The sequence below is a fragment of the Schistocerca gregaria genome, chromosome 2 (assembly GCF_023897955.1).
Source record: "Schistocerca gregaria isolate iqSchGreg1 chromosome 2, iqSchGreg1.2, whole genome shotgun sequence".
NCBI classification, from domain to species: Eukaryota; Metazoa; Arthropoda; class Insecta; order Orthoptera; family Acrididae; genus Schistocerca; species Schistocerca gregaria.
Window position 1 is genome coordinate 714,346,580 of NC_064921.1, and position 22,147 is coordinate 714,368,726.

The window sequence follows — 22,147 nt, forward strand, 5'->3', positions numbered from 1 at the left end:
TCCATTCTGTAGCTCTACATTCCTACCATGGTGTAACGAGGGAGGGAAACGATTTAGGGTCATACCTGTCAGCATTGTATTCTATCTTGCCCTTCTTAGAGACTGCTGGTGCCATATGGTCACCAGCAAGAGATGACTTAGTTCGCTTCATTGAGGGTCACCCGCCCTGATGCCACCCACTCCGATCAGGGGCTCTCCCCACAGGTGCCACCCAGCCATAGCAAAGGCTGGCATGATGGCCATTGCCGGGAGTCCTGATGCCCCAGTAAGACAGGCATCTACTCCTTGGCGTACACGGGGAGTTTTCAGCTCAGGGATCAGCAGTGCAATCCCTGTGTTGTCAGGGGGCTACCACCAAATGTGTACATGATGGCCCCACCACAATGGACTGGCTACTGTGCTAGATATTGCGTGCATAGAGATCCAGTATTGTCATGGGGTGAAAGGATGAAAGACAACGGAAGGAGATGACATACCCCGGAAAGTGTCCTCAGCCCAAATAGTTGTATCGCAGCTGGAGATGCGAAGCCATGACAAGGGATTCAGGACATCTAATCTAATGGCACTCTTGCACCACGTAAGGCATCCTTCCTCATATGGCCCACACTTCTGTAGAATTTTGGAAGTGGCAGGTCAAACCGTAGAATGGGACCTGAACTCATTGGGCCAAAAAATGGGAGACTCCTTTTAGTCGCCTCTTACGACAGGCAGGAATACCTCGGGCCTATTCTAACCACCGGACCCACAGGGGGGTAATTTGGTGGTAGTCATGCCGACATAGAAGGGCGAACAGTGTTTACATAATAGCTGGTATAGGAAGTGTCATTTTGTAGGTGGCTCTCCCTTTGATAGCATATGTTTTGCCAGTTACAGGGCTATTATAGGAGGTGGTAGGAGGTTGCATAGGGCAAGAATTGCAGCAGGGACAGTCACAGGGCTAGGAGCCATAGGGTTGGGAGATGGATGCAGAAGGAGCATAGCGTCTGAAAAGAATATTGTGGAGATTGGGAGGTTGACGGATAGCTATTCTAGGTGCGGTGGGCAAAATTTCAGACAGACTGGATCTCATTTCAGGGCATGTTTTTAGGAAGTCATGGCCCTGTTGAAGTAGGTTGTATCCCACCAGCCTAGTTAAAAAGCAGGTTTCCCAGGCCATCACACCTAATCCTGGTACTGCTGATCCCTCCATAAAACAGCTTCGGAGCATACCATTGGTGACTCAATATTATTCCAGTCTGGAATGTGTTAATCAGCTACTTGAACAGGGCCATGACTTCCCATATTCATGACCTGAAATGAGATCCATTCTGCCTGAAATTTTGTCCACTACACCTAGAATAGCTTTCCGTCACCCTCCCAATTTCCACAATATTCTTGTCAGACCCTATGCTCCTTCTGCAGTTTTCTCTGTACCCTATTGCTCCTACCCCTGTGACTGTAGCTGCTGCAAGACTTGCCCTATGCACCCTCCTAACACCACCTATAACAGGCCGGTAACTGGCGAAACAAGTACTATCAAAGGAAGAGCCACCTGCAAAATGACACGTCATATACCAGCTGTTATGTAAATACTGTTTGGCCTTCTACATCGGCATGACTGTCACCAAATTATCAAGTAGGATGAATGGGCATTGGCAGAGGGCGTATACCGGCAACTTGCAATATCCTGTTGCAGAGCATGCTCTACAACATGACAATCGTCACCTTGGCGACTGATTCACCACATGCGCCATCTAGATTCTATCTCCAGACACCAGTTTCTCAGAACTTCGCAGGTGGGAACTAGCGCTACAACATGTCCACTGTTCTCACCCCCCACCTAGCGTTAATTTACGTTAAATTCTTCCATCTCAGTATTTCTTCACTGTAACTACTCTTTGCTTCACTCCATTTTAGTTTTCTACATCTTTCATTGTCTTACCTTTCTATTTTTCACTGCCTCCCTCCCACCTCTGTTACATACAATGCACTTAGCTTTTCACTCTTACACTCTTATTACTTCGTGCATGATGTTTTCTGTCTTGCATATTACCTTGTCTTCCACCTCTCAGGTTTCCAAATCTTGTCCAATGCTGTCATAACAATCAATCTTGCCTCCTCATCCCACACAGTAAGTCTCCCCTGATATGCAGTTCTGAGTGACTATCCCAGAATTTACTCCTTTTCCTATACCTCTCGTCCTATTCCTTTACCCTTCTTCCTTCCCCTTCAACACTTCTGCCTGAAGAAGGAACCACTGGCCCTAAAAATTTGCCAGTTACAACCATCTTTTATTTGTGCATTCTGCCATCGCTTGGTGAGTAAATTTTTTATCTACCCAATTAAATAATTTTGTCAATATTTGATTGTTTTATTTATATTTTTGTGTATTACATGATGACATTTTCTATACTGACATGCAAGCAGATTATGTGTACAAGACATCCTGAGGAGGGGCACCACAACTTCCTTTTCCTTCTCAATTCACAAATTTGGATACTTAATAAATGTAAGTATGTGTGTTTAGGTTTAAGATTTATTTACTTACAATCAAGTCCCTAATAATTGATACTGTGTACAATTTTGTTATGATGAGTGTTGCTTTTTCAAGTCTTTCAGTTTAAAAAATGAAGAACAATATGGACTGGGTTTTTAAAGTGATTTTGAAGACAGACACATTGATTCACAATTTTACTGAGGATGACTTGCTGGGTGTTTCATACGAAGCCATCATTAACTAACAGACAACATAAAACCATCAGCGGAAGAATTAGGTGCAACCGCAAATAGTAAGTGGCTGCCATTACTCTGTGTGGACACTCAAAACAATTTTTATGAGTAATGTGAGGAACACACAGGTAAGTGCACTGTAGTCAGCTGACCTGGTGTGGCATGCAGCCAAAAAACATTAGTCGACATTGGTGGCAATAACTAATTGTCGATTTTAAAAATAATTTTCAACATGCCTCACAGTTTCACTTACTTCAGTGATTAGAGTGTATCTTCTAATTGTAAGTATGCAGAAAATGGAAGGACTCTTGTGAAGATAATGGCTAGTCATGGAGCATTGCTGGGAAAAACTTTCCCTTATTGGGATCATCATCATCATCATCATCATCATCTAAGACTGATTATGCCTTTCAGCGTTCAGTCTGGAGCATAGCCGCCTTATAAAATTCCTCCATGATCCCCTATTCAGTGCTAACATTGGTGCCTCGTCTGATGTTAAACCTATTACTTCAAAATCATTCTTAACTGAATTCAGGTACCTTCTCCTTGGTCTGCCCCGACTCCTCCTACCCTCTACTCCTGAACCAATGAGTCTCTTGGGTAACCTTGCTTCTCCCGTGTGTGTAACATGACCCCACCATCTAAGCCTGTTCATCCTGACTGCTACATCTATAGAGTTCATTCCCAGTTTTTCTTTGATTTCCTCATTGTGGACACCCTCCTGCCATTGTTCCCATCTGCTAGTACCTGCAATCATCCTAGCTACTTTCATATCTGTAACCTCAACCTTGTTGATAAGGTAACCTGAATCCACTCAGCTTTCGCTCCCATACAACAAAGTTGGTCGAAAGATTGAACGGTGCACAGATAACTCAGTCTTGGTACTGACTTCCTTCTTGCAGAAGGGAGTAGATCATAGCTGAGCGCTCACTGCATTAGCTTTGCTACACCTCGCTTCCAGTTCTTTCACTATGTTACCATCCTGTGAGAATATGCATCCTAAGTACTTGAAACTGTCCACCTGTTCTAACTTTGTTCCTCCTATTTGGCACTCAATCCGTTTATATTTCTTTCCCACTGACATTACTTTCGTTTTAGAGATGCTAATCTTCATACCATAGTCCTTACATTTCTGATCTAATTCTGAAATATTACTTTGCAAACTTTCAATCGAATCTGCCATCACAACTAAGTCATCCGCATATGCAAGACTGCTTATTTTGTGTTCACATAACTTGATCTCACCCAGACAGTCTATTGTTTCCAACATATGATCCATAAATAATATGAACAACAGTGGAGACAGGTTGCAGCCTTATCTTACCCCTGACACTACTCTGAACCATGAACTCAATTTACCATCAACTCTAACTGCTGCCTGACTATCCATGTAAAGACCTTTAATTGCTTGCAAAAGTTTGCCTCCTATTCCATAATCTCGTAGAACAGACAATAACTTCCTCCTAGGAACCCGGTCATATGCCTTTTCTAGATCTATAAAGCATAGATACAGTTCCCTGTTCCACTCATAACATTTCTCCATTATTTGCCGTAAACTAAAGATCTGGTCCTGACAACCTCTAAGAGGCCTAAACCCACACCGATTTTCATCCAATTGGTCCTCAACTAATACTCGCACTTTCCTTTCAACAATACCTGAGAAGATTTTACCCAAAATGCTGATTAAAGAGATACCTCTGTAGTTGTTACAGTCTTTTCTGTTTCCATGTTTAAAGATTGATGTGATTACTGCTTTTTTCCAGTCTGATGGAACCTGTCCCGACTCCCAGGCCATTTCAATTATCCTGTGTAGCCATTTAAGACCTGACGTTCCACTGTATTTGATGAGTTCCGACTTAATTTCATGCACCACAGCTGCTTTATTGCACTGCAATCTATTGACCATTTTCTCCACTTCCTCAAATGTGATACTATTTCCATCATCATTCCTATCCCATTCTACCTCGAAATCTGAAACATTGCTGATTGTATTTTCACCTACATTGAGCAACTCTTCAAAATATTCCCTCTATCTGCCCAAGGCATCCGCAGGATTCACCAGCAGTTTTCCTGACCTGTCCAAAATACTTGTCATTTCCTTCTTACCTCCCTTTCGAAGACTGCTAATTACACTCCAGAATGGTTTTCCTTATTGGGATGTAATAAATAAATGAAAAAAGTTTAATTTGTTTGACACATCCAAGTTAGGAATATAAAGGTTTGTTCCTATGTAAAAAGAAAATCCTATTCAAGAAAAGTGAAGAGATTCCACATTTGTGAGTATTAATGAATGTCAAATCGTTTATTTCAAGATGAGTCCATACGTATAACACACGTATGAAATGCCATGGCTGACTACAGCCACAACTGAGGAGTCCAGAAGGCAACAATTCTGAAGTGAGCACTAAGATTTGTGCAAGGGATCTTTTCAGAGGCCAATTAGCAGTTGGTTTTTTTCCAGGGGGACCTTTACCTGAAGTAAACAAAACAAATGTTGGTGTCAGCTTAAAATTTAAGGACTTGTGATTATCAACCATAAGTATGGAGGACAAGAATAACCAAATGTTCCTTTCCTATTTTGCTGCCAAGATTAAACTAAGAACTGTTTTCCAACAGGAAAGGTCCCCACAGGTAGGGCTGACTGCGGCCATTCACCCTCGTGGGTCTTCATTTGTGAGTATTTGGGAGGGGGAATCAGAATTTCGCACAATAGCCTAGAGCCTTAAACTCAACAACAATATGCAGAACAGTGTTATGGTGTTGTGGTTAAGGTAGTTTCAGACGCAAGTAGGATATGGGTTCAAAACTCATCAGGTGCTTTAATTTTTTTTCATATCCTTATTGAAATGGTTTTGATCATTATTTTCATTCAGTTAATTAATTCAAATGTAATTTTTTAGATTTCTAATGGTTTGTCATATCATTTTAATCATCATTAACTATTTTATTTATTATTAGTTTGTCTTCCTATCATTCCTTTTTCATTTGGAATCTGAGCATGTGACTTGAATTTTTTGTGTTTGATAACTCTCACTTAACTTCTTCCATTTTATCATTTTATATATTACAACTTATCTTAGAAGAAAGATTAAGAAAAGGCAAACCTACAATTCTAGCATTTGTAGACTTAGAGAAAGCTTTTGACAATGTTGACTGGAATACTCTCTTTCAAATTCTGAAGGTGGCAGGGGTAAAATACAGGGAACAAAAGGCTATTTACAATTTGTACAGAAACCAGATGGCAGTTATAAGAGTCGAGGGGCATGAAAGGGAAGCAGTGGTTGGGAAGGGAGTGAGACAGGGTTGTAGCCTCTCCCCGATGTTATTCAATCTGTATGTTAAACAAGCAGTAAGGGAAACAAAAGAAAAATTCGGAGTAGGTATTAAAATTCATGGAGAAGAAATAAAAACTTAGAGGTTCGCCGATGACATTGTAATTCTGTCAGAGACAGCAAAGGACTTGGAAGAGCAGTTGAACGGAATGGACAGTGTCTTGAAAGGAGGATATAAGATGAACACCAACAAAAGCAAAACGAGGATAATGGAATGTAGTCAAATTAAGTCGGGTGATGCTGAGGGAATTAGATTAGGAAATGAGACACTTAAAGTAGTAAAGGAGTTTTGCTATTTGGGGAGCAAAATAACTGATGACACTTGAAGTAGAGAGGATATAAAGTGTAGACTGACAATGGGAAGGAAAGCGTTTCTGAAGAAGAGAAATTTTTTAACATCAAATATAGATTTAAGTGTCAGGAAGTCGTATCTGAAAGTATTTGTATGGAGTGTAGCCTTGTATGGAAGTGAAACATGGACGATAACAAGTTTGGACAAGAAGAGAATAGAAGCTTTCGAAATGTGGTGCTACAGAAGAATGCTGAAGATTAGATGGGTAGATCACATAACAAATGAGGGGGTATTGAATAGAATTGGGGAGAAGAGAAGTTTGTGGCATAACTTGACAAAAAGAAGGGACCGGTTGGTGGGACATGTTTTGAGGCATCAAGGGATCACAAATTTAGCATTGGAGGGCAGCATGGAGGGTAGAAATCGTAGAGGGAGACCAAGAGATGAATACACTAAGCAGATTCAGAAGGATGTAGGTTGCAGTAGGTACTGGGAGATGAAGAACAACAAGAATTTACACTGTCAATGTCTGTGTGATGATTACCATAAAAAACACACATATTTTAACAAAAAAAAACACATCTTACACCATCATACAGCCAATAAAATAGATATTTTGGCTTTTGTTTTTTAATCAATATATCAGCATTTTAAACACTTAACTACGATGATAGATTAATTCGTATAATTTAAATCACATGCATAAACATGCCAAGCCTCCTTTTGCCAAGACAAATACTAAGATCAGAAGAAATAATATTATGAATAAAATTATCTGACAAAGAATTACAATTTACAAAATACATTTAAGCCAATTAATTTAGTAAAAGTAACAACCGAAGTCATTTCAATAACAATTTGAAAATAAAACTTTAAAACGCTTGGTGTGATTCATACGCACTGCTTTCTGTACATTAGGAACATATGTTAACCACCACACCACAATGCCATTCTGTCTAATATTACAGTCTAGAATGTCACACGAAATTAGGAATTAGTTTTTTTTATCAATTACTCGTGAACAATGGCCTACCAAAATGAATGGCTACAGGGTGTGATATCTGGGACCCTAACCTACTTTTCTGTATAGATGATTTCAAAAAGTCAATCCCATCCCTGGGGAACTCTCCTTGTCAATATGAGAAAGATTGTGTAGCATAATGGCATAAAAATTTGAGCCCTGCCATCAAAAGCTATGATAGAGTTTGATTTACACCGAAACTAAGGGGCAATCTAATGTTTTAAACTACATTTATGTAAGGGCGAGTGCAATAAACACACTAAGCTGCACCATGGAGATTAATTAGGGGAACAATGCTTATGTAACAAGGCCAGTGCACTGCAGACTCTTACAGTAGAACATGGCGTAAATGAATAAACTAGTACGGTTTGAGAATTCTTAGAATACTTGACAACACACCACACATTGAATTGTGGTGCAGTGTAAAATAATTATTTTTCTTAATAAAAAATATTTAAAAAAAGGTGAATTCAAATAGACAGTACTGCAGTTAACACTCAATGCTTTTCAATTTAATCATATATGTACTGTGTATTAAGGATGCAATTTGTAATATGTCTTCTAGTGAGTATGTAGTAAGAAAGAGTAACCCCCCCCCCCCCCCCATATTCAGTCATTCGACGAAACCCAACAAGACCCTCATACTCTCTGTATTCAACATCTCCTCAGAAGTCAGCTAAGTCATGAATGATTGAGTAAAAACTGAGTTAACAAAGATGGTGAGAAGGAACTCCCCTTGTCCTTGTCAACAAACCAAACCCAGAATTTGTCTGGAGCAGAACAACAATCACCATAGGCAAGGTTTACATTTGAAATAAGCTCCTTCTATACGTGAGTTTGGTGTCTTAAACACTGAAACACATCACTCGCACAAGGAAAAATATTTAATTTGGCACTGAGACACCTATCCTCTTCCATGACCTACAACTTTATATACTTTAGCCATAACAAGATCTGGTGGAAATAATCTTGTTTTTAAATGAAATTATAGTAAGTGGCTCACACAGTTGTTTTTTCCAGCAGTTGTATAGATAGATAATGGTGAAGAAATCATCTAAGTTTCTCTTCATCATTTTGCTGTGTACTTTTACAAGACATATCATCAAACTCATTTATATTTTTGTTTCTTTTTTTTAGTGTCAGGACATTAGTGCTATACCACAGCACATTAACCACTGAATTAATTTCTCTCACTACTTTTTCTCAGATTATTGCAATCACCTTCACACCATGGTCAATCTGAGAGTGAAAGTGGATTTATTGTCACTCTTGTATAAGCAGGTTGGGAGATAAATTTTGCCTCACTCAATAGTTACCCAAATCATCTTGCAAAATATTTGTCAAATTCATCCAACTTCACTGATAAACTATAACGTTTAATTACCTTGATATACAAGCATTATGACAACATAAAGACCTGGAATGAATGGAGATATAGTGTCGTCAGCCAGAATGACGTAGCTACACTGGTATTTGTGGGTGGGGAGAGTGGGGAAGGGGAGGTGGGGCATATGCATGTATGTGTACTCTAGCTCAAAGATTGATGCATCCCAAAGCTAGCACAATTTTCAGTCCCCTTTATGTGCTTGTCAACAACATAATGCCTCCATTATTTGTGAGTTGTGACCTTTACCTGCAAATTATCAACATTCTACCAGAAGCTTCAGTTATCACACAGAAATAATGATCAAGATAAGGGGCTATCACTTATCTTCAAAACAACATAATCAGTGAAAGATGTGTAAAGGCACTAGGCACTATGTTTCTCATTTAATTTTTTAAGTTCTGAAGACAGACTGATTGTGCATGCCTGCATGTCAGGTGTGTGTGTGTGTGTGTGTGTGTGTGTGTGTGTGTGTGTGTGGTCACCTATAAAGTTTCAGCCATAAAAATCATTTCTCATTTCATAAAACACACACCAAGTATTAAGCTAAATTCTAAAGTAAAAGTAGAACGAAACAAATCAACAGTTTCACTTTGTAGTAACTTACAGATCTTTGATGAGTGTCCTGTCCGAAGTAGTGTGAAGGAATGGTCGTGACAACACCTACATGTGCATCAGCTTGTTGTGGTCTGGAGGTTGGATATAAAGGGACAGGTGAAACGGTTTGAGGTGGCGATATGTATAAAGGAGTGGAGAGGCTAACAGAAGAAGGGGCAGTAGGAAAATTGTTAACTGGAGGAGGAGCTTGCTGTTGATGGATATAGCTTGCTTCACTTGAATGGCCGACCTGACAGCTCACAGGAGGGCCAATTGCTGTAGATATCATCTGCAAGACAAGTCAGCAATCAGGTCTTCGTAAATAACAATCTTTAGGAGACATTTTTGTAATTTAATGACTACCAAGTACAAAATGGAGGGACAAAGACAAACAGAGAGAAGATAGGTAGAACACTGTGGACACAGGATGGAGAAGGTATGTAACCGTGTGGATTGATTGACTGATTCACTGATCCATCCATCCATCCATCCATCCATCCATCCCAACCTAACCATTATGTTCTGCATATCTCAACACGGAGGAAAACCTTAAGGAATGTGACATCTAAATTGTATTTACAGTCTTACTTAGACTAACTTTCTCCCATGCTTGGTAGCATATTTGACAAAAGTTTCCTCCAGTGAACTTTATCAGCTGCCAGTTTTTCAGCTTCAGCTTCCTGTTAATTCAGGTCCATGGATTGAAGATGCTTCACAATAGTTTATACAAAGCCTTCCTCCACTTCTGTATTCATTTGTTGGTATCCACAATAGTATTGATTTTTTGATTCTCCTATGTTTCGTACTTCGAGTATGCACCACAAGCTTCACACTTCTTTCAGAAACAATTTTGTACAGGCTGAGTAGAATATTACTACTCGGCATTTCATGACACAGCTGATGTCCAAAACTCACCTCAGTCATCACTGGTGAAAAACATTGAGCTTGTGTGCAGATTTTTTTTTGACATCTCCAGCTCTCATATGCAAATATTAGTAGAATGATGTAGGAGTACACATGAAGTTTTGTGGACATATGGAATCTCACTGCCATTTGGATCATATTATTTGGGAGACTTCACAAGCTTCCCCAATTCTGCTGTCAGTGTCTGCATCTACGTCCCCATTGTTAAAGATAAGGCTGCCAAGATAAGGGAATCAGCCAACATCTTGTACCTTCAGTTGCACTACAGTGGAGTAGATATATTTTGACTTTTTAAGCACATTGTTTTTGCTTTAGAACTATTTATTTTTCACTGTGCAGAATTGATCATTTCTGCTAGCTCTTAAAAATCTACAAAAGGTTTCAAATGCACATGGTCTCAATGTAACAATTGTCTTGCGTGCTGGCAGTACCATAGCTCCTGACAGAGCTTCTAAATTGAGTAGTTCATAGCAGATATTAAAATGATGTGGCTTCCCCAACATTCGAGTTATTATATGTGTGATCATTATCCATTTTATGAAATCATGAATTTATATAATACTAATAAATTTATAAAACCCACAGCACCATGTTTCTTTCATTATGGCAATGGCCAAAGACAGTAACCTGCCACTTACTTTACATCCAGCCTGAGACCCACCTCCCTGTTATTTCTTATGACAACATCCCCAACTGATTCTTATTATTGAACTTCACATGTACAGTAGTTTCTGGAACAGTGATTTAAGTGAAATCCAAATCAGTCAGTAATTATTAAATATTACACTATTAGATCATATATTCTGAAACCACATAATTACATTTATATTTGACTAAAATTTAGTCCGTGTACAAGAGTTTGAAATAAATAAAAAAACTATTTAAAATGTTTGGTGCTATGTATCTCAATAAATCTCAGTAAATCTTTATTCCCAACAATGTCTCAACTCTAAATTGTAACACTGTTTACATATCCTTGCTTTATGACTATTGCCAGTATTATTAACCACTACAAAAAGTAATTCTTGCTAAACTGTTTCTTGTACTTCTAATTAATGTATGGAGTACCAGAAACAGCTGAACTGCCATTACGTTCTATGTTAATTTTAAGTAACAGTAGTAATACACAAAAGCAAATACTTATACAGCCACTAAAATATTTATTAAATAAGTGGTAATTTTGATTCAAACAAATGTAACAGCTTTTTCCTGATGCTAGGCATGAATCAAGAGACAAAGAGAATGTGTTACAGCAGAATTGTTTGCTTTATTGCCTAGAACAGCTGCCTTCCATGTACAGTAAATTAATGAATACATAAGTAAATAAACTGTAAAAATATGGTTGGTTACTTTCAGATATGAGAAGAAACTGATGAGTATGGAGAACAGACACTAACAATTTCTCGAACACGAATTAGAACTCATTTAGTTGCCAATCACAGACTAGCAAAATTTTATCAGCAACTGTTTTTATTAAACTGTCAATGCATATATTGTCCACCAGATTTATGAAAATATTTGTCATTTTTTCTTTTTAGCCAGTAAATGAGTGTCACAGAATACACCACAAACTTCGTCGGGAGATGTTGGAGAACGACTATGTGCATCATACAGAGTTTTAGTCTCAAAATTGTTACGGATCACATTCTAACATGGATCAGGAAACTATATTTAATTGAAGATGCATTGGACAGAATGAGCCAAAGGTTAAATTTAGAAACAATTGGGTATATATGCAAGGAATAGAAACACTCTCCATGCATTGTCTACACTGGATCAGGATAGGAAGAAAATGATCCTTGCATGTTAATTATACTCTTCCTCAATGTACCGTCACTCAAAAAGTACAAATGCAGATGTGAATCTATGTAACATTTGTGTCAGATGATGCTGAACTTTGAAGTGCTATAATACGCTGTTGTTCATCATATTATAAACATTTCAATTTTTGTTAGCCAAGTGTTCCGAGTTAAACATTGTGCATATGGTTACTTATCATGAAAATCAAGTGAGCCCAATGACCATGTTAAATTATGTAAGTTATCTCTTTCAGGAGTGTCACAAATCTCAACATTGTAAGAGATATTTTACCTGTTGTCCCATGTGTGTAAAAATGGGTGCTGAAATATTATGCGGAAGAGAGGATGCAGGCTGCAATATAATACTTGAAGGTCTAACACTAACTGGTTCTCTAGCTGCAATGGTTTCATAACCAGTCACTGATACTGCAGCATCAGCCTGTGGGTCTGGTATATGCGACAGCTTTGCATCATTGCCTTCTTCTGTCACCATACTTTCTGTAATGTTTTGAGCTTCTACTGTAAAATAAAAAAGTAAGAAGCATGATAACGTTTTGTTTCATAAGGCATATATTACAAATTGCACAGAATCAGTAATAATAATGATTTCATTGGATGTGCAGAGTGATGTTATAAGCAGTATGTGTAACCAACTGAAGTGATAAGCCAATAAATTGGAGTCTATGTATCAAATTGAAATATCTGCATTCAATGAATGTCCAACTGAAATAAGAGAGCAAGGGCTAAAAGGTGTGACAAATAACTCTAAGATTTAAAAATCTATCTTCAAGCTCACGTAACACTTTGCTACACCAAAAGAATCTAAGATTAAAAAGAGTCATGGTATCAAATGATATATAATTTGTGATAAAAGCATCAGCAGCACCAAATTAGGTAAAATTGTCAGAGAAACTATCAGCCAATAATTCACTGAAACTGGGACCTGGATTGACAGACTGCAATTTTTTGAAATGGGAAATGGAGTATAAATGATGAGAGGGTTCTCCTATGTACTCTTTCCAGTATGGTTCTGCACATTCTGCCAAAATGATAACTACTGATTATATGTCATTCATTCATTACCATGTTCCACAGGTCCCACCATGAAGGAGAAACCTCACGAAGGAAGAACGAGTTAAACTACACTTTGATAGAGTTAATTACCTCAAACTATTTCTAAGGTATGTAACAATTACCTTTGACAAAACTGTTTTATTTTATTTGTACACAGTATACATTAACTTCGCAAAAGTAGTAGCAAAGTAGATGGTCTGAATGGAAGGGACAAAAAATGGGAGCATTTTCCCAGCATACTAAGTAACTGCTTTTATTTATTATTACTAGCTTAATATTTGCTGTACACTGATAACTGTCAAATGAAACACTTATCTCAACAATCTCCGTTGGTCCATTGTGGACATGGGACTTCGGCTGGTTAAGTATTTAACAATGAAATTCACCAACAGCTGTGCAGTTGTGAAGTTAATTTATTTTATTTTAGTTTTACTACCAGTTTCAGCATTCCATTATGCCTTCTTCAGGCCCCATATGCATCTCTCAAAAATAAATGATACTCTTATACTGGACCATATGTTGCTGATGTCATGAATTCTAAACCGTACCCCCAGTGTTTCTTTCGAAGACTTCATTGCAACTGCAATCAAGTACCGCAATGAAGTCTTAGAAGGAAGCACTTGGGATATGGTTAAGAATTCACAACATCCAGGAACATATGACCCAGTATGCCGATATCTCTTATTTTTGAGAGATGCATATTGGGCCTGAAGATGCCATAGCAGAATGCCTAAAAAAGGTAATGAAAATAAAATAACAAACTAATATCTCAACTCTTTGTGCATTTCATTGCTAAATATCTAAAAACGTATGAAAAATGAAAACTGTTACATGTCATGCTGCCAACACATGTTTTCAATCATCTAATATCTACATTATCAGGCAGTACGTAGAAAAGTTGATTAATAAGACGCATTTTCAATTTCCTTTTCAAAATGTGTGGATTTCCAATCTTCCGTTTAAAGTGCTCTTGTCAAAAATCACTGGATGGATGGATTACAGCATTTAAATGGACCAAACTACTATGGTCACTGGTCACTCAATTATCGGGATGTCAGCTATCTTAAATAATAGTCTGTCTGGGAGCTGAGTGCAGTAAATACACTGCCTGACAAAAAAAGCAAACAGCCGAAAGAAATGGTTAACTGTCAATGTACTTTGCACACTTACACACAACTGGCAGGTATGCAAATCATTACAGTTGTAATACTCTGTGACAGGTAGAACAGCCGCCAGAGTGTATTAGTGTTGTACATATTTAGTGTTATCAGACCCAGTAGGATATGTAAAGTGCCTGAACAGCATCAGATAATGGGTGATCATTGAAGGACACGGAGTTGCCACTCTGTCAGTGGTGATAATGCTGTCTTACATGACAGAGTCTGAAACTGCTTCATTGTGGGTCTCTATTTGGCTGGCTGGCTGACGTAATACCACAACTCTTTTGCGAACCTGTATACTTTTCCAGTCTCGTTCCCACTCTCCCGAAGAGGACACATGCATACTATCAGCAATTCACACCAATTTAAACTGCTGCTTTGATTTTGTCTTTTATGGTTACCTGGATTTGAATACACTGAAGATTTTCTTTTGCAGCAAATTAGTAATTTGCACTAATTTAAGCTATTGTTTTGACACTGTTTACATGGAGCCTCATGAATATACAGAATGAAGGAAACATGTTGGATTAAAAGCTGATGTATGATCACAATTTTTACATTATACAAACTTTAGGCACATGGTAGGAATAATTTTTCTATTGTAATTATGGAGTAATTAACAATTAAAGTTCTGATATTTCTAGTCATTGAAAGACATCTATTTTCATGTATTCAAGCTAAAAACAAATTGTATCCCTAATAGAAATATGACATGATAATTTTTCAGTCAGAATTAAGCACACTCATGCTTTAATTGGTGTTAGTTAATGGAACTGCAATTATGACTAGAAATGAAAAAATTACTTGTACAAAATTTAATTAATTGAATCTAGGCCTTTCATTCAATAAGACTAATCCCTCTGTTTACCTGAAAATGACAGAATGATTATGCTGTAAGGATACAGGGTACTTTTCCCACTCAATATTATGTAAAAATCAAGACCTATTTCTTTCGGGCACTGTTAATAATGCATATGTTTCACAGATTTTTTGTTGATATCAGGTAATGCAGCAGACTTTCTAAACAAATTAGAAGTATTCTGAATATTTTTGAACCTACTTAGGGTTATTAAAAGAATTACAAAGAAATTGATCAAATTTTTTCCCAAAATGCTTCTTCAAATTGAGGTACCATCTAATCCAACGTTACACATTTGAAGGAGACCAATTTCTTAGCAGATATGCATGACCTGATGGCTGAGGTACTAGACCTATTTAATTCCACCTATTATGTATATTACAAAGATAAAAAATATCATCTTATATTTTAATTTTTATAATTTTTTTCCTAATAAAAAATGTTATTTTTTCTATAATTTAGTTGATTCTGCAATAAAGCTTAGGTCTACTACATACGTATGGACTATTGCAAGTCACAGAAAAAATTAGAGCAATGCTTTATAAATTTTAGGAAATATTTGTACCTGAATTCTGAAAAATACAACATGCAGAAAATTGTGGATGAAGATATGAGTCCAGTTAAACTGTGCCTCTGAACATTCCTGAAGCATGGGCTTCAGCTTGCAGCATTTCTTCACCTTCAAGCTTCCTCTTGGCATTCCTTTTAACATTCTTGCTTCTTTGGTAACTTGAAGAGTGAATCTTTCAGCTTGATGCACCTGTTGTCTGTCACATGCAAGCAATTGATCTTCCATATTAGAGCCACATTTTATGCCTGAATTTCTTAGGACTTCCACCCTTCCTGTCACTCCATCATTGAAACATATCACTGCACCTAGTACACCAACTTTTGATGTATTTAGTCCTACAAAAACATTCTTGGGTAATCTTTCCCATATGCAGTGGTTGAAATGTTCATTTGTATTCTGAGTGCCCCCCTGAAGACATTTACTAAGCAAAACGGAGAGGCTGAGGAAGAGAATGATTATAATGGTATATTTGACCACTTTCTTTTACTTTTTGGTAACCACACCAAGAATCTGCTCCTTTAGGGCAAAGTCTGAACAGGGTGGTCATCTGTGGACAACTTACGAAAGTAGGTGGCCCATACAGCCTTTCTCATTGCTGTAACACCATTCAGAGGGCAGTTCATCTAATGGCAAGTCCATAATAACTCTGAAGGAGGTCTATTTCAGTTGCTGTCAATCTGACTCAGCCAGACAGAGATTTTCCAACCGATAGCAACTTTTCTTTCGTTTCCCTTCGTAGCTTACTCAATCTAGCACCCATCCACTTTTGCACATGTCCATAATACTCCAGTTTTGTTACCAAGGTATCATCACAAACATTGAATTCGTTAATTTTATTGAAATCTTTCAAGTCCCCATCACCTACGTATTTCATTTATCTAACACTATAATATTTGAGAACTCTATCACACTCCATACCTCCACTGTAACCATCATAATTCTTAGAACATTTATGTTCAATATGTCCTTCAGTGTTGCCATGGTAGGTGTGGCAGTACTTAGATAACCACTCAACATCAACAACTTTTCCATTCTCCAGAGAAGTAGCACTTGCAACACCATTCAAGAAATTATGTCCTCAGCATTGCCATGTCCCATCAAGTGCAACAGCAATGTCCCTGGTTCCACTAATATTTACAGTTTCTTCTACTGCATATTTCATAGATGCTTTAGACACAACTGTCAAGGCACCTCAAAGTGTTTTTATGTACTTGCTGAACCTACTGGGAGGAGGAGGAGGAGGAGGAGGAGGAGGAAGGTCCATCAAACCACAAAATGTATGAGTAGCCTTTCTTCCTTTTCCTATAGCACACATTGCATACACTAACTTCAAATTCACATCATATGAATTATGCACAATGTTCGAAGTCATTTTCGAGGTAGATTTATTGCAAGATCTACACAGAACAACTAATTTTGACACTAAACCCTTCCAGCTACTTTGTTGTTCAGTTATTTCCAGAAAGCCTGCACCATCACATTGATTACATATCACCACTTCCTTTATCAAAGAAGGTAAGATGCTCACATCAACAACAACAAATCCACTATAGTGTCATTATTAACACAAAAATTTGAATCACCAGGAGGTGTACCATGTGGGAGTTTATTCCCTGAAGAACTGATATATAGGTTACTTTCAACAGTGTGCTTGTTAACTGGTTACCACAGAATTTCCTGATGCAAGGCATGGTTCGTATTTATTGAATAATAAAGGATATGTACTTCCACAAACATAAGTAACACTTGGGCAACAAACATTCAATAACACGTGAGCACACTGCTTCAGCAAAACAAAAGTAAATATTAGCAAAGATAATCATTTACAGATGCTAGAAACCTGCACTGTTACGCACATATACAATGTATCATATGTATAACCGTTGGAAACAAATTAATACTGGTTTCTGCAACAGAAATAAAGGAGGCATGGCAACATACATTACAGCAACTTTAAAATTTGGTACACACACAAAATTCATGCTTTCGCAACCCATGTTGCTTCATCAGGAAAGAGGGAAGGAGAGTGTCAGGTGTACACACACACACACACACACACACACACACACACACACACACACACACACACATGATGTAACTGTATATGTGCGGATGGGTGTGTGTACTCTATTGTGCGCGCACGCGTGCAAGTGTATACCTGTCCATTCTTCCCCCTAAGGTAAGTCTTTCTACTCCCAGGATTGGAATGACTCCTTACCCTCTCCCTTAAAACCCAAAATCCTTTCGCCTTTCCCTCTCCTTCCCTCTATCATGATGAAGCAACCGTGGGTTGCGAAAGCTTGAATTTTGTGTGTGTGTTTGTGTTTGTTAGTGTCTCTATCAACATACCAACACTTTTGTTTGGTAAGTTACATCATCTTTGTTTTTAGATATATTTTTACCACGTGGAATGTTTCAATGTAATCAGGGAAGACTATAGAATTTAATAAAGTCATAAAAAATTTCAATTTTCCCACCATTTATAAGTACCCTGTATTCTTAAGTAAGTAAAATGATATATGCAAATTAACGAAATATATTGTTGTCTAGATTAAACACGTAATTTATAGTCTCAAGATATACGGATCCTTTCATGTCTTTGTATGAAATTATTCAATGTTGTTTCATGTAAATTTCTGTGTAATTTGGGAAGATGTATGTAAAAGTTTTAATTGGTAAATATGCAAATTTAATATGTAACAATGTCAGTAATTGTTTAAAATCATATAAATAGAGGCAATTTGTATGCCACCAGACGTCACTTCAGCTCAGTGCAGTTTGAGGTCAGTCTTAGGTCAGCCTGTAATTAGTCTTATGTCAGTCATGAGACAGTGTTAAGTCAATTTTATGCATGTAGTTCGCCACCAGACATCTAGCGTGCGAAATAAAACTCGTTGTGAACACGAATTCCTGGAGCTTATTTCTTCCATTGCATGGTTCCCGTGTGGCAATGCAGTAACATCAAAGTGAACCTATGGCAGCATTAGGAAGCAGCACCCCAGATTATACAAGATACATATTATTTATTTGGTGGAGGATATCCTTAATATGACATGGTATTTTGTTTTTCTTGTGTTAAGCAAAATACACATCCCAAATTTCAACACACAAAAACATTTTTGCCACGTTATATTACACTGAATCACACAATATTCAGATTTATGGGGCATTCAATTGTGACAATGGCCTGATGCTGGACTGCATAAGAATGTGACTGTAAGCATATTCAGTGTCAAGATTTTGACTGACCATGTCTGACCAGCAAAAGGAAGGATTGCCTTACTGTGCACCAAGCACATTGTAACCCCTTACCATTTATGCCTGCCATTCAAGAACAAGTAACTGATTCCCAGCAACATTATGCATCATACCACATCATTAGCTGGAGATTAGCAACAGCCATATTAGGGAATTATTGCCCCACACACAGGTTCCCACTAACACCACAATAAAAACAGCTGTGTTCTGAATGACCATCATAGACAAATATAGTGGTGCTTTCATGTGGCAGTGCAATGACATTTTTCAACAGGACAATTAGCTCATTTACGCAGGGCACATGTCTCTAGAAACAGTGTATGTGATGTTTAGGTGCTCGCAAAGGCAGCAAGAGCCCACAATCTCTCTCCTGACTGAACATCTGTAGGACCACTACATATGTCAATTCTGTTCCAGTGCCAGTATCCAAGGATGTTGACAACCATTTACAACAATTGTGAGCCCTTGACTCCTGAGCAGAAAAAGATACAACAGATTTATGACAACCTTCCCAACTAAACCAGTGCATGCTTCCACACCAAAGGGGGTGCAACATCACACTGATATGCGGGTTCTCACCGCCTAGTTATTTTTACACTTGACTCGATTTTGTAATCACTGAAATAACATCACATGCCTTCTAAATCTATGAAGTTTTGTTTCATCCTTCCTTTCTTGGCACTTCCCTTTTCTGTCAGACAGCACTGATTGCATGCTAGGGTAAATCAAGTGTATATACTTTTCGTCATTTGTATCCTTGTATATACAAATCTCCAGACCAAGCCTCACGACAGACTGTAGAAAGTAAACATATTTCTGCGGTCATGATTCAGTGGCTCTCTGAGGCTCAGGATAACAACAATCTTGACTATCTCATGGAATGGGCCAATGGGTCCAATCATAAATGAAGGTATGGCCATCTATGTACAGAGTATATATTATACACAACCTGATTGCCTTTCATTGCCAAACAACATACAAGGAAATTTCAACTGATTGTATAAGTCATTTGGTGTAAATGGAAAGTGCTGTACTGAACGCAATACTTCTAATGCATACTGGTGGCAACAAAGGGGAACTCTTGTACCTCTGAATATTTGACAGGTGCAATAGAAAATAATGTCAAATGTGATATTTTTTCTCATATTCATTTCAAAATGTTACATTTCTTGGCAGTCAGTTATCAGCTAGTTGCACTTCACTGTAGGCTAATACTGCATATCTAGCTAATGACAGTAAGTCAATAATTTTCTGTATTGAAAGATGGTTTCATATTTGTCTTGAGGGTTAAAAGCATATTTGATTGTTCCTTGCAATAAGCTCTTTTTTAAGTCATCAGTCTTCTGATTGGTTTGATATGGCCCACCACAACTTCCTCTCCTGTGCAAAACTCTTCATCACATAGTAGCTCTTGCACCCGACATCCTCTATTATTTGTTGTATTTATCCCAATCTCTGTCTTCCTCTAGAGCTTTCACATTATACAGCTCCCTCTACACCAGGGCTTCCCAACGTGTTGTCCGCGGACCCCTTACGGGTCCGCCGGCTCTTTCTAGAGGGTCCGCGGACACGTTTCACCAAATTGTGTAAAATAATGAGTTAAATTATTGAATAAAATTGTGAAAAATCAAATTCATCACTTTTTTTCATGATAAAAGCAGGTGTACTTTTACTTCAGGCCATATTCCCAAGCAGCCTTTGCAGTTCCTAAGTGAGAATGCACACACGGTTTAGTGCCGGAGAGTGCGGCTTCTCTGATCGACTGCTTCAACAATACGGGGGTTGTTTGTGTGCCACCTCACAACGTTAGATGCGCTGAAACCTTTTATGCGTGAGCGGAGCAAGCTTTGTCGACCAATCACAGCCCTCGCTGCCACATATGCGGCCCCAGTCATCATTAAATGTTAAACTTGCTTTGTCAGTGCACTATCTATTTCATAAGTCAATTTTTCACATTCAAGTTGTTTTCATTCATCTCTAAACCAAATACTATTGATACTTCGAGGGGGGGGGGAGTGTCATTGGGAACTGGGAACATGGCACTTGCATTAAGAAGCTTTCAGTTCCCATGTGTTTCACTCTGAAATTTAAAGTTACTGTGCTCTCTTGACTGACTAGGGGTCCGCCCTGGATTTTCGACTGAAGAAGGGGTCCGCAAGGTGAGAAGGTTAGGAAGCCCTGCTCTAGACCTTTCTTTTTGTCAGTGTTTTCCATATTACAGCCCGCCACGGACAGTGAAACAACTCAAAAACGCAAGACTTGAGAAAACTTAACTTATAAGAATTAATTCTATAAAACTTTTATTGAAGTAGTATAAGCTTTCTTTAAATTTCAAATAAGTATTGTTGGCAGTAAATTCCATTATATTTTTTGTGCACACAGAGCACTTCACACTTACTTTTCAGTGACAGATTAAAAATTGCCACTTTTCGGCTTTTATCACTTTTCTTGCTAGGGTGCGACACGTTCTTTTCTCTGCTGATCCTGGAGAACCTCCATGTTAATTACATTATCAGTCTACCTAATTTCCAAAATTCTTAGGTAGCACCACATCTCAAACATTTCCATTCTATTCTTTTCCAGTTTTCTCTCAGTCCATTATTCAATCTTCACAAATACTGAGTGTAAAATGTACTCAAACATATATTTGAAATTTGTAGCTTGTTTAAGAGATGATGATTCACTACGCCAGCAAGAATGTATGCCTCAAATTGTCGATGCTGTAGTATTCATTTTACATGTGCAGTACAAAAAAATAAGTAAAAATGAAACATTACATCAAACAAAACAAAACTATAAAGTGACATCCACTTCAGACACACTGAAAATATTTAAATACTTCGGTGTACCTTTTTTAACAGTTTGCGTTGTCAAAGTTTTGTGCTAAATGAATTGGGAACTCACAAAATATATATATAACACACACAATATTTGAAGGAGGAGCTGTGTGAGGAAGAATTATTTGTAAAAATCTCAACAATCAAAGAAGGGTGAAAGTTTGAGATTGCAATATATTTGCTAAAACAAATGGAGGAAATCAAAAAAGTTAGTGTTGTGTCTGAATAAACATCATCATAAACAAAAGTTTTGTGGCACTGATTAACTGTTCCGCCAGTTTTTTGTACATTATGAATGAAACACACACTACACTGGTGTAATAGTCTAAA

The 22,147-nt window shown here is 37.8% G+C and overlaps 1 protein-coding gene across 2 annotated transcripts in view; it reads right to left on the reverse strand.

The window, feature by feature from the left end:
* LOC126334838 (Golgi-specific brefeldin A-resistance guanine nucleotide exchange factor 1) overlaps positions 1-22,147 on the reverse strand; it is a 290,716-nt gene that overhangs the window by 39,573 nt on the left and 228,996 nt on the right. For both annotated transcript variants that reach the window (XM_049997502.1, XM_049997501.1), the window contains exons 31-32: positions 12,351-12,577; positions 9,346-9,624 (exon numbers count right to left, since the gene is read on the reverse strand). In XM_049997502.1, coding sequence (XP_049853459.1) covers positions 9,346-9,624; positions 12,351-12,577 — 506 coding nt within the window. The remainder of the gene's footprint in view (positions 1-9,345; positions 9,625-12,350; positions 12,578-22,147) is intronic.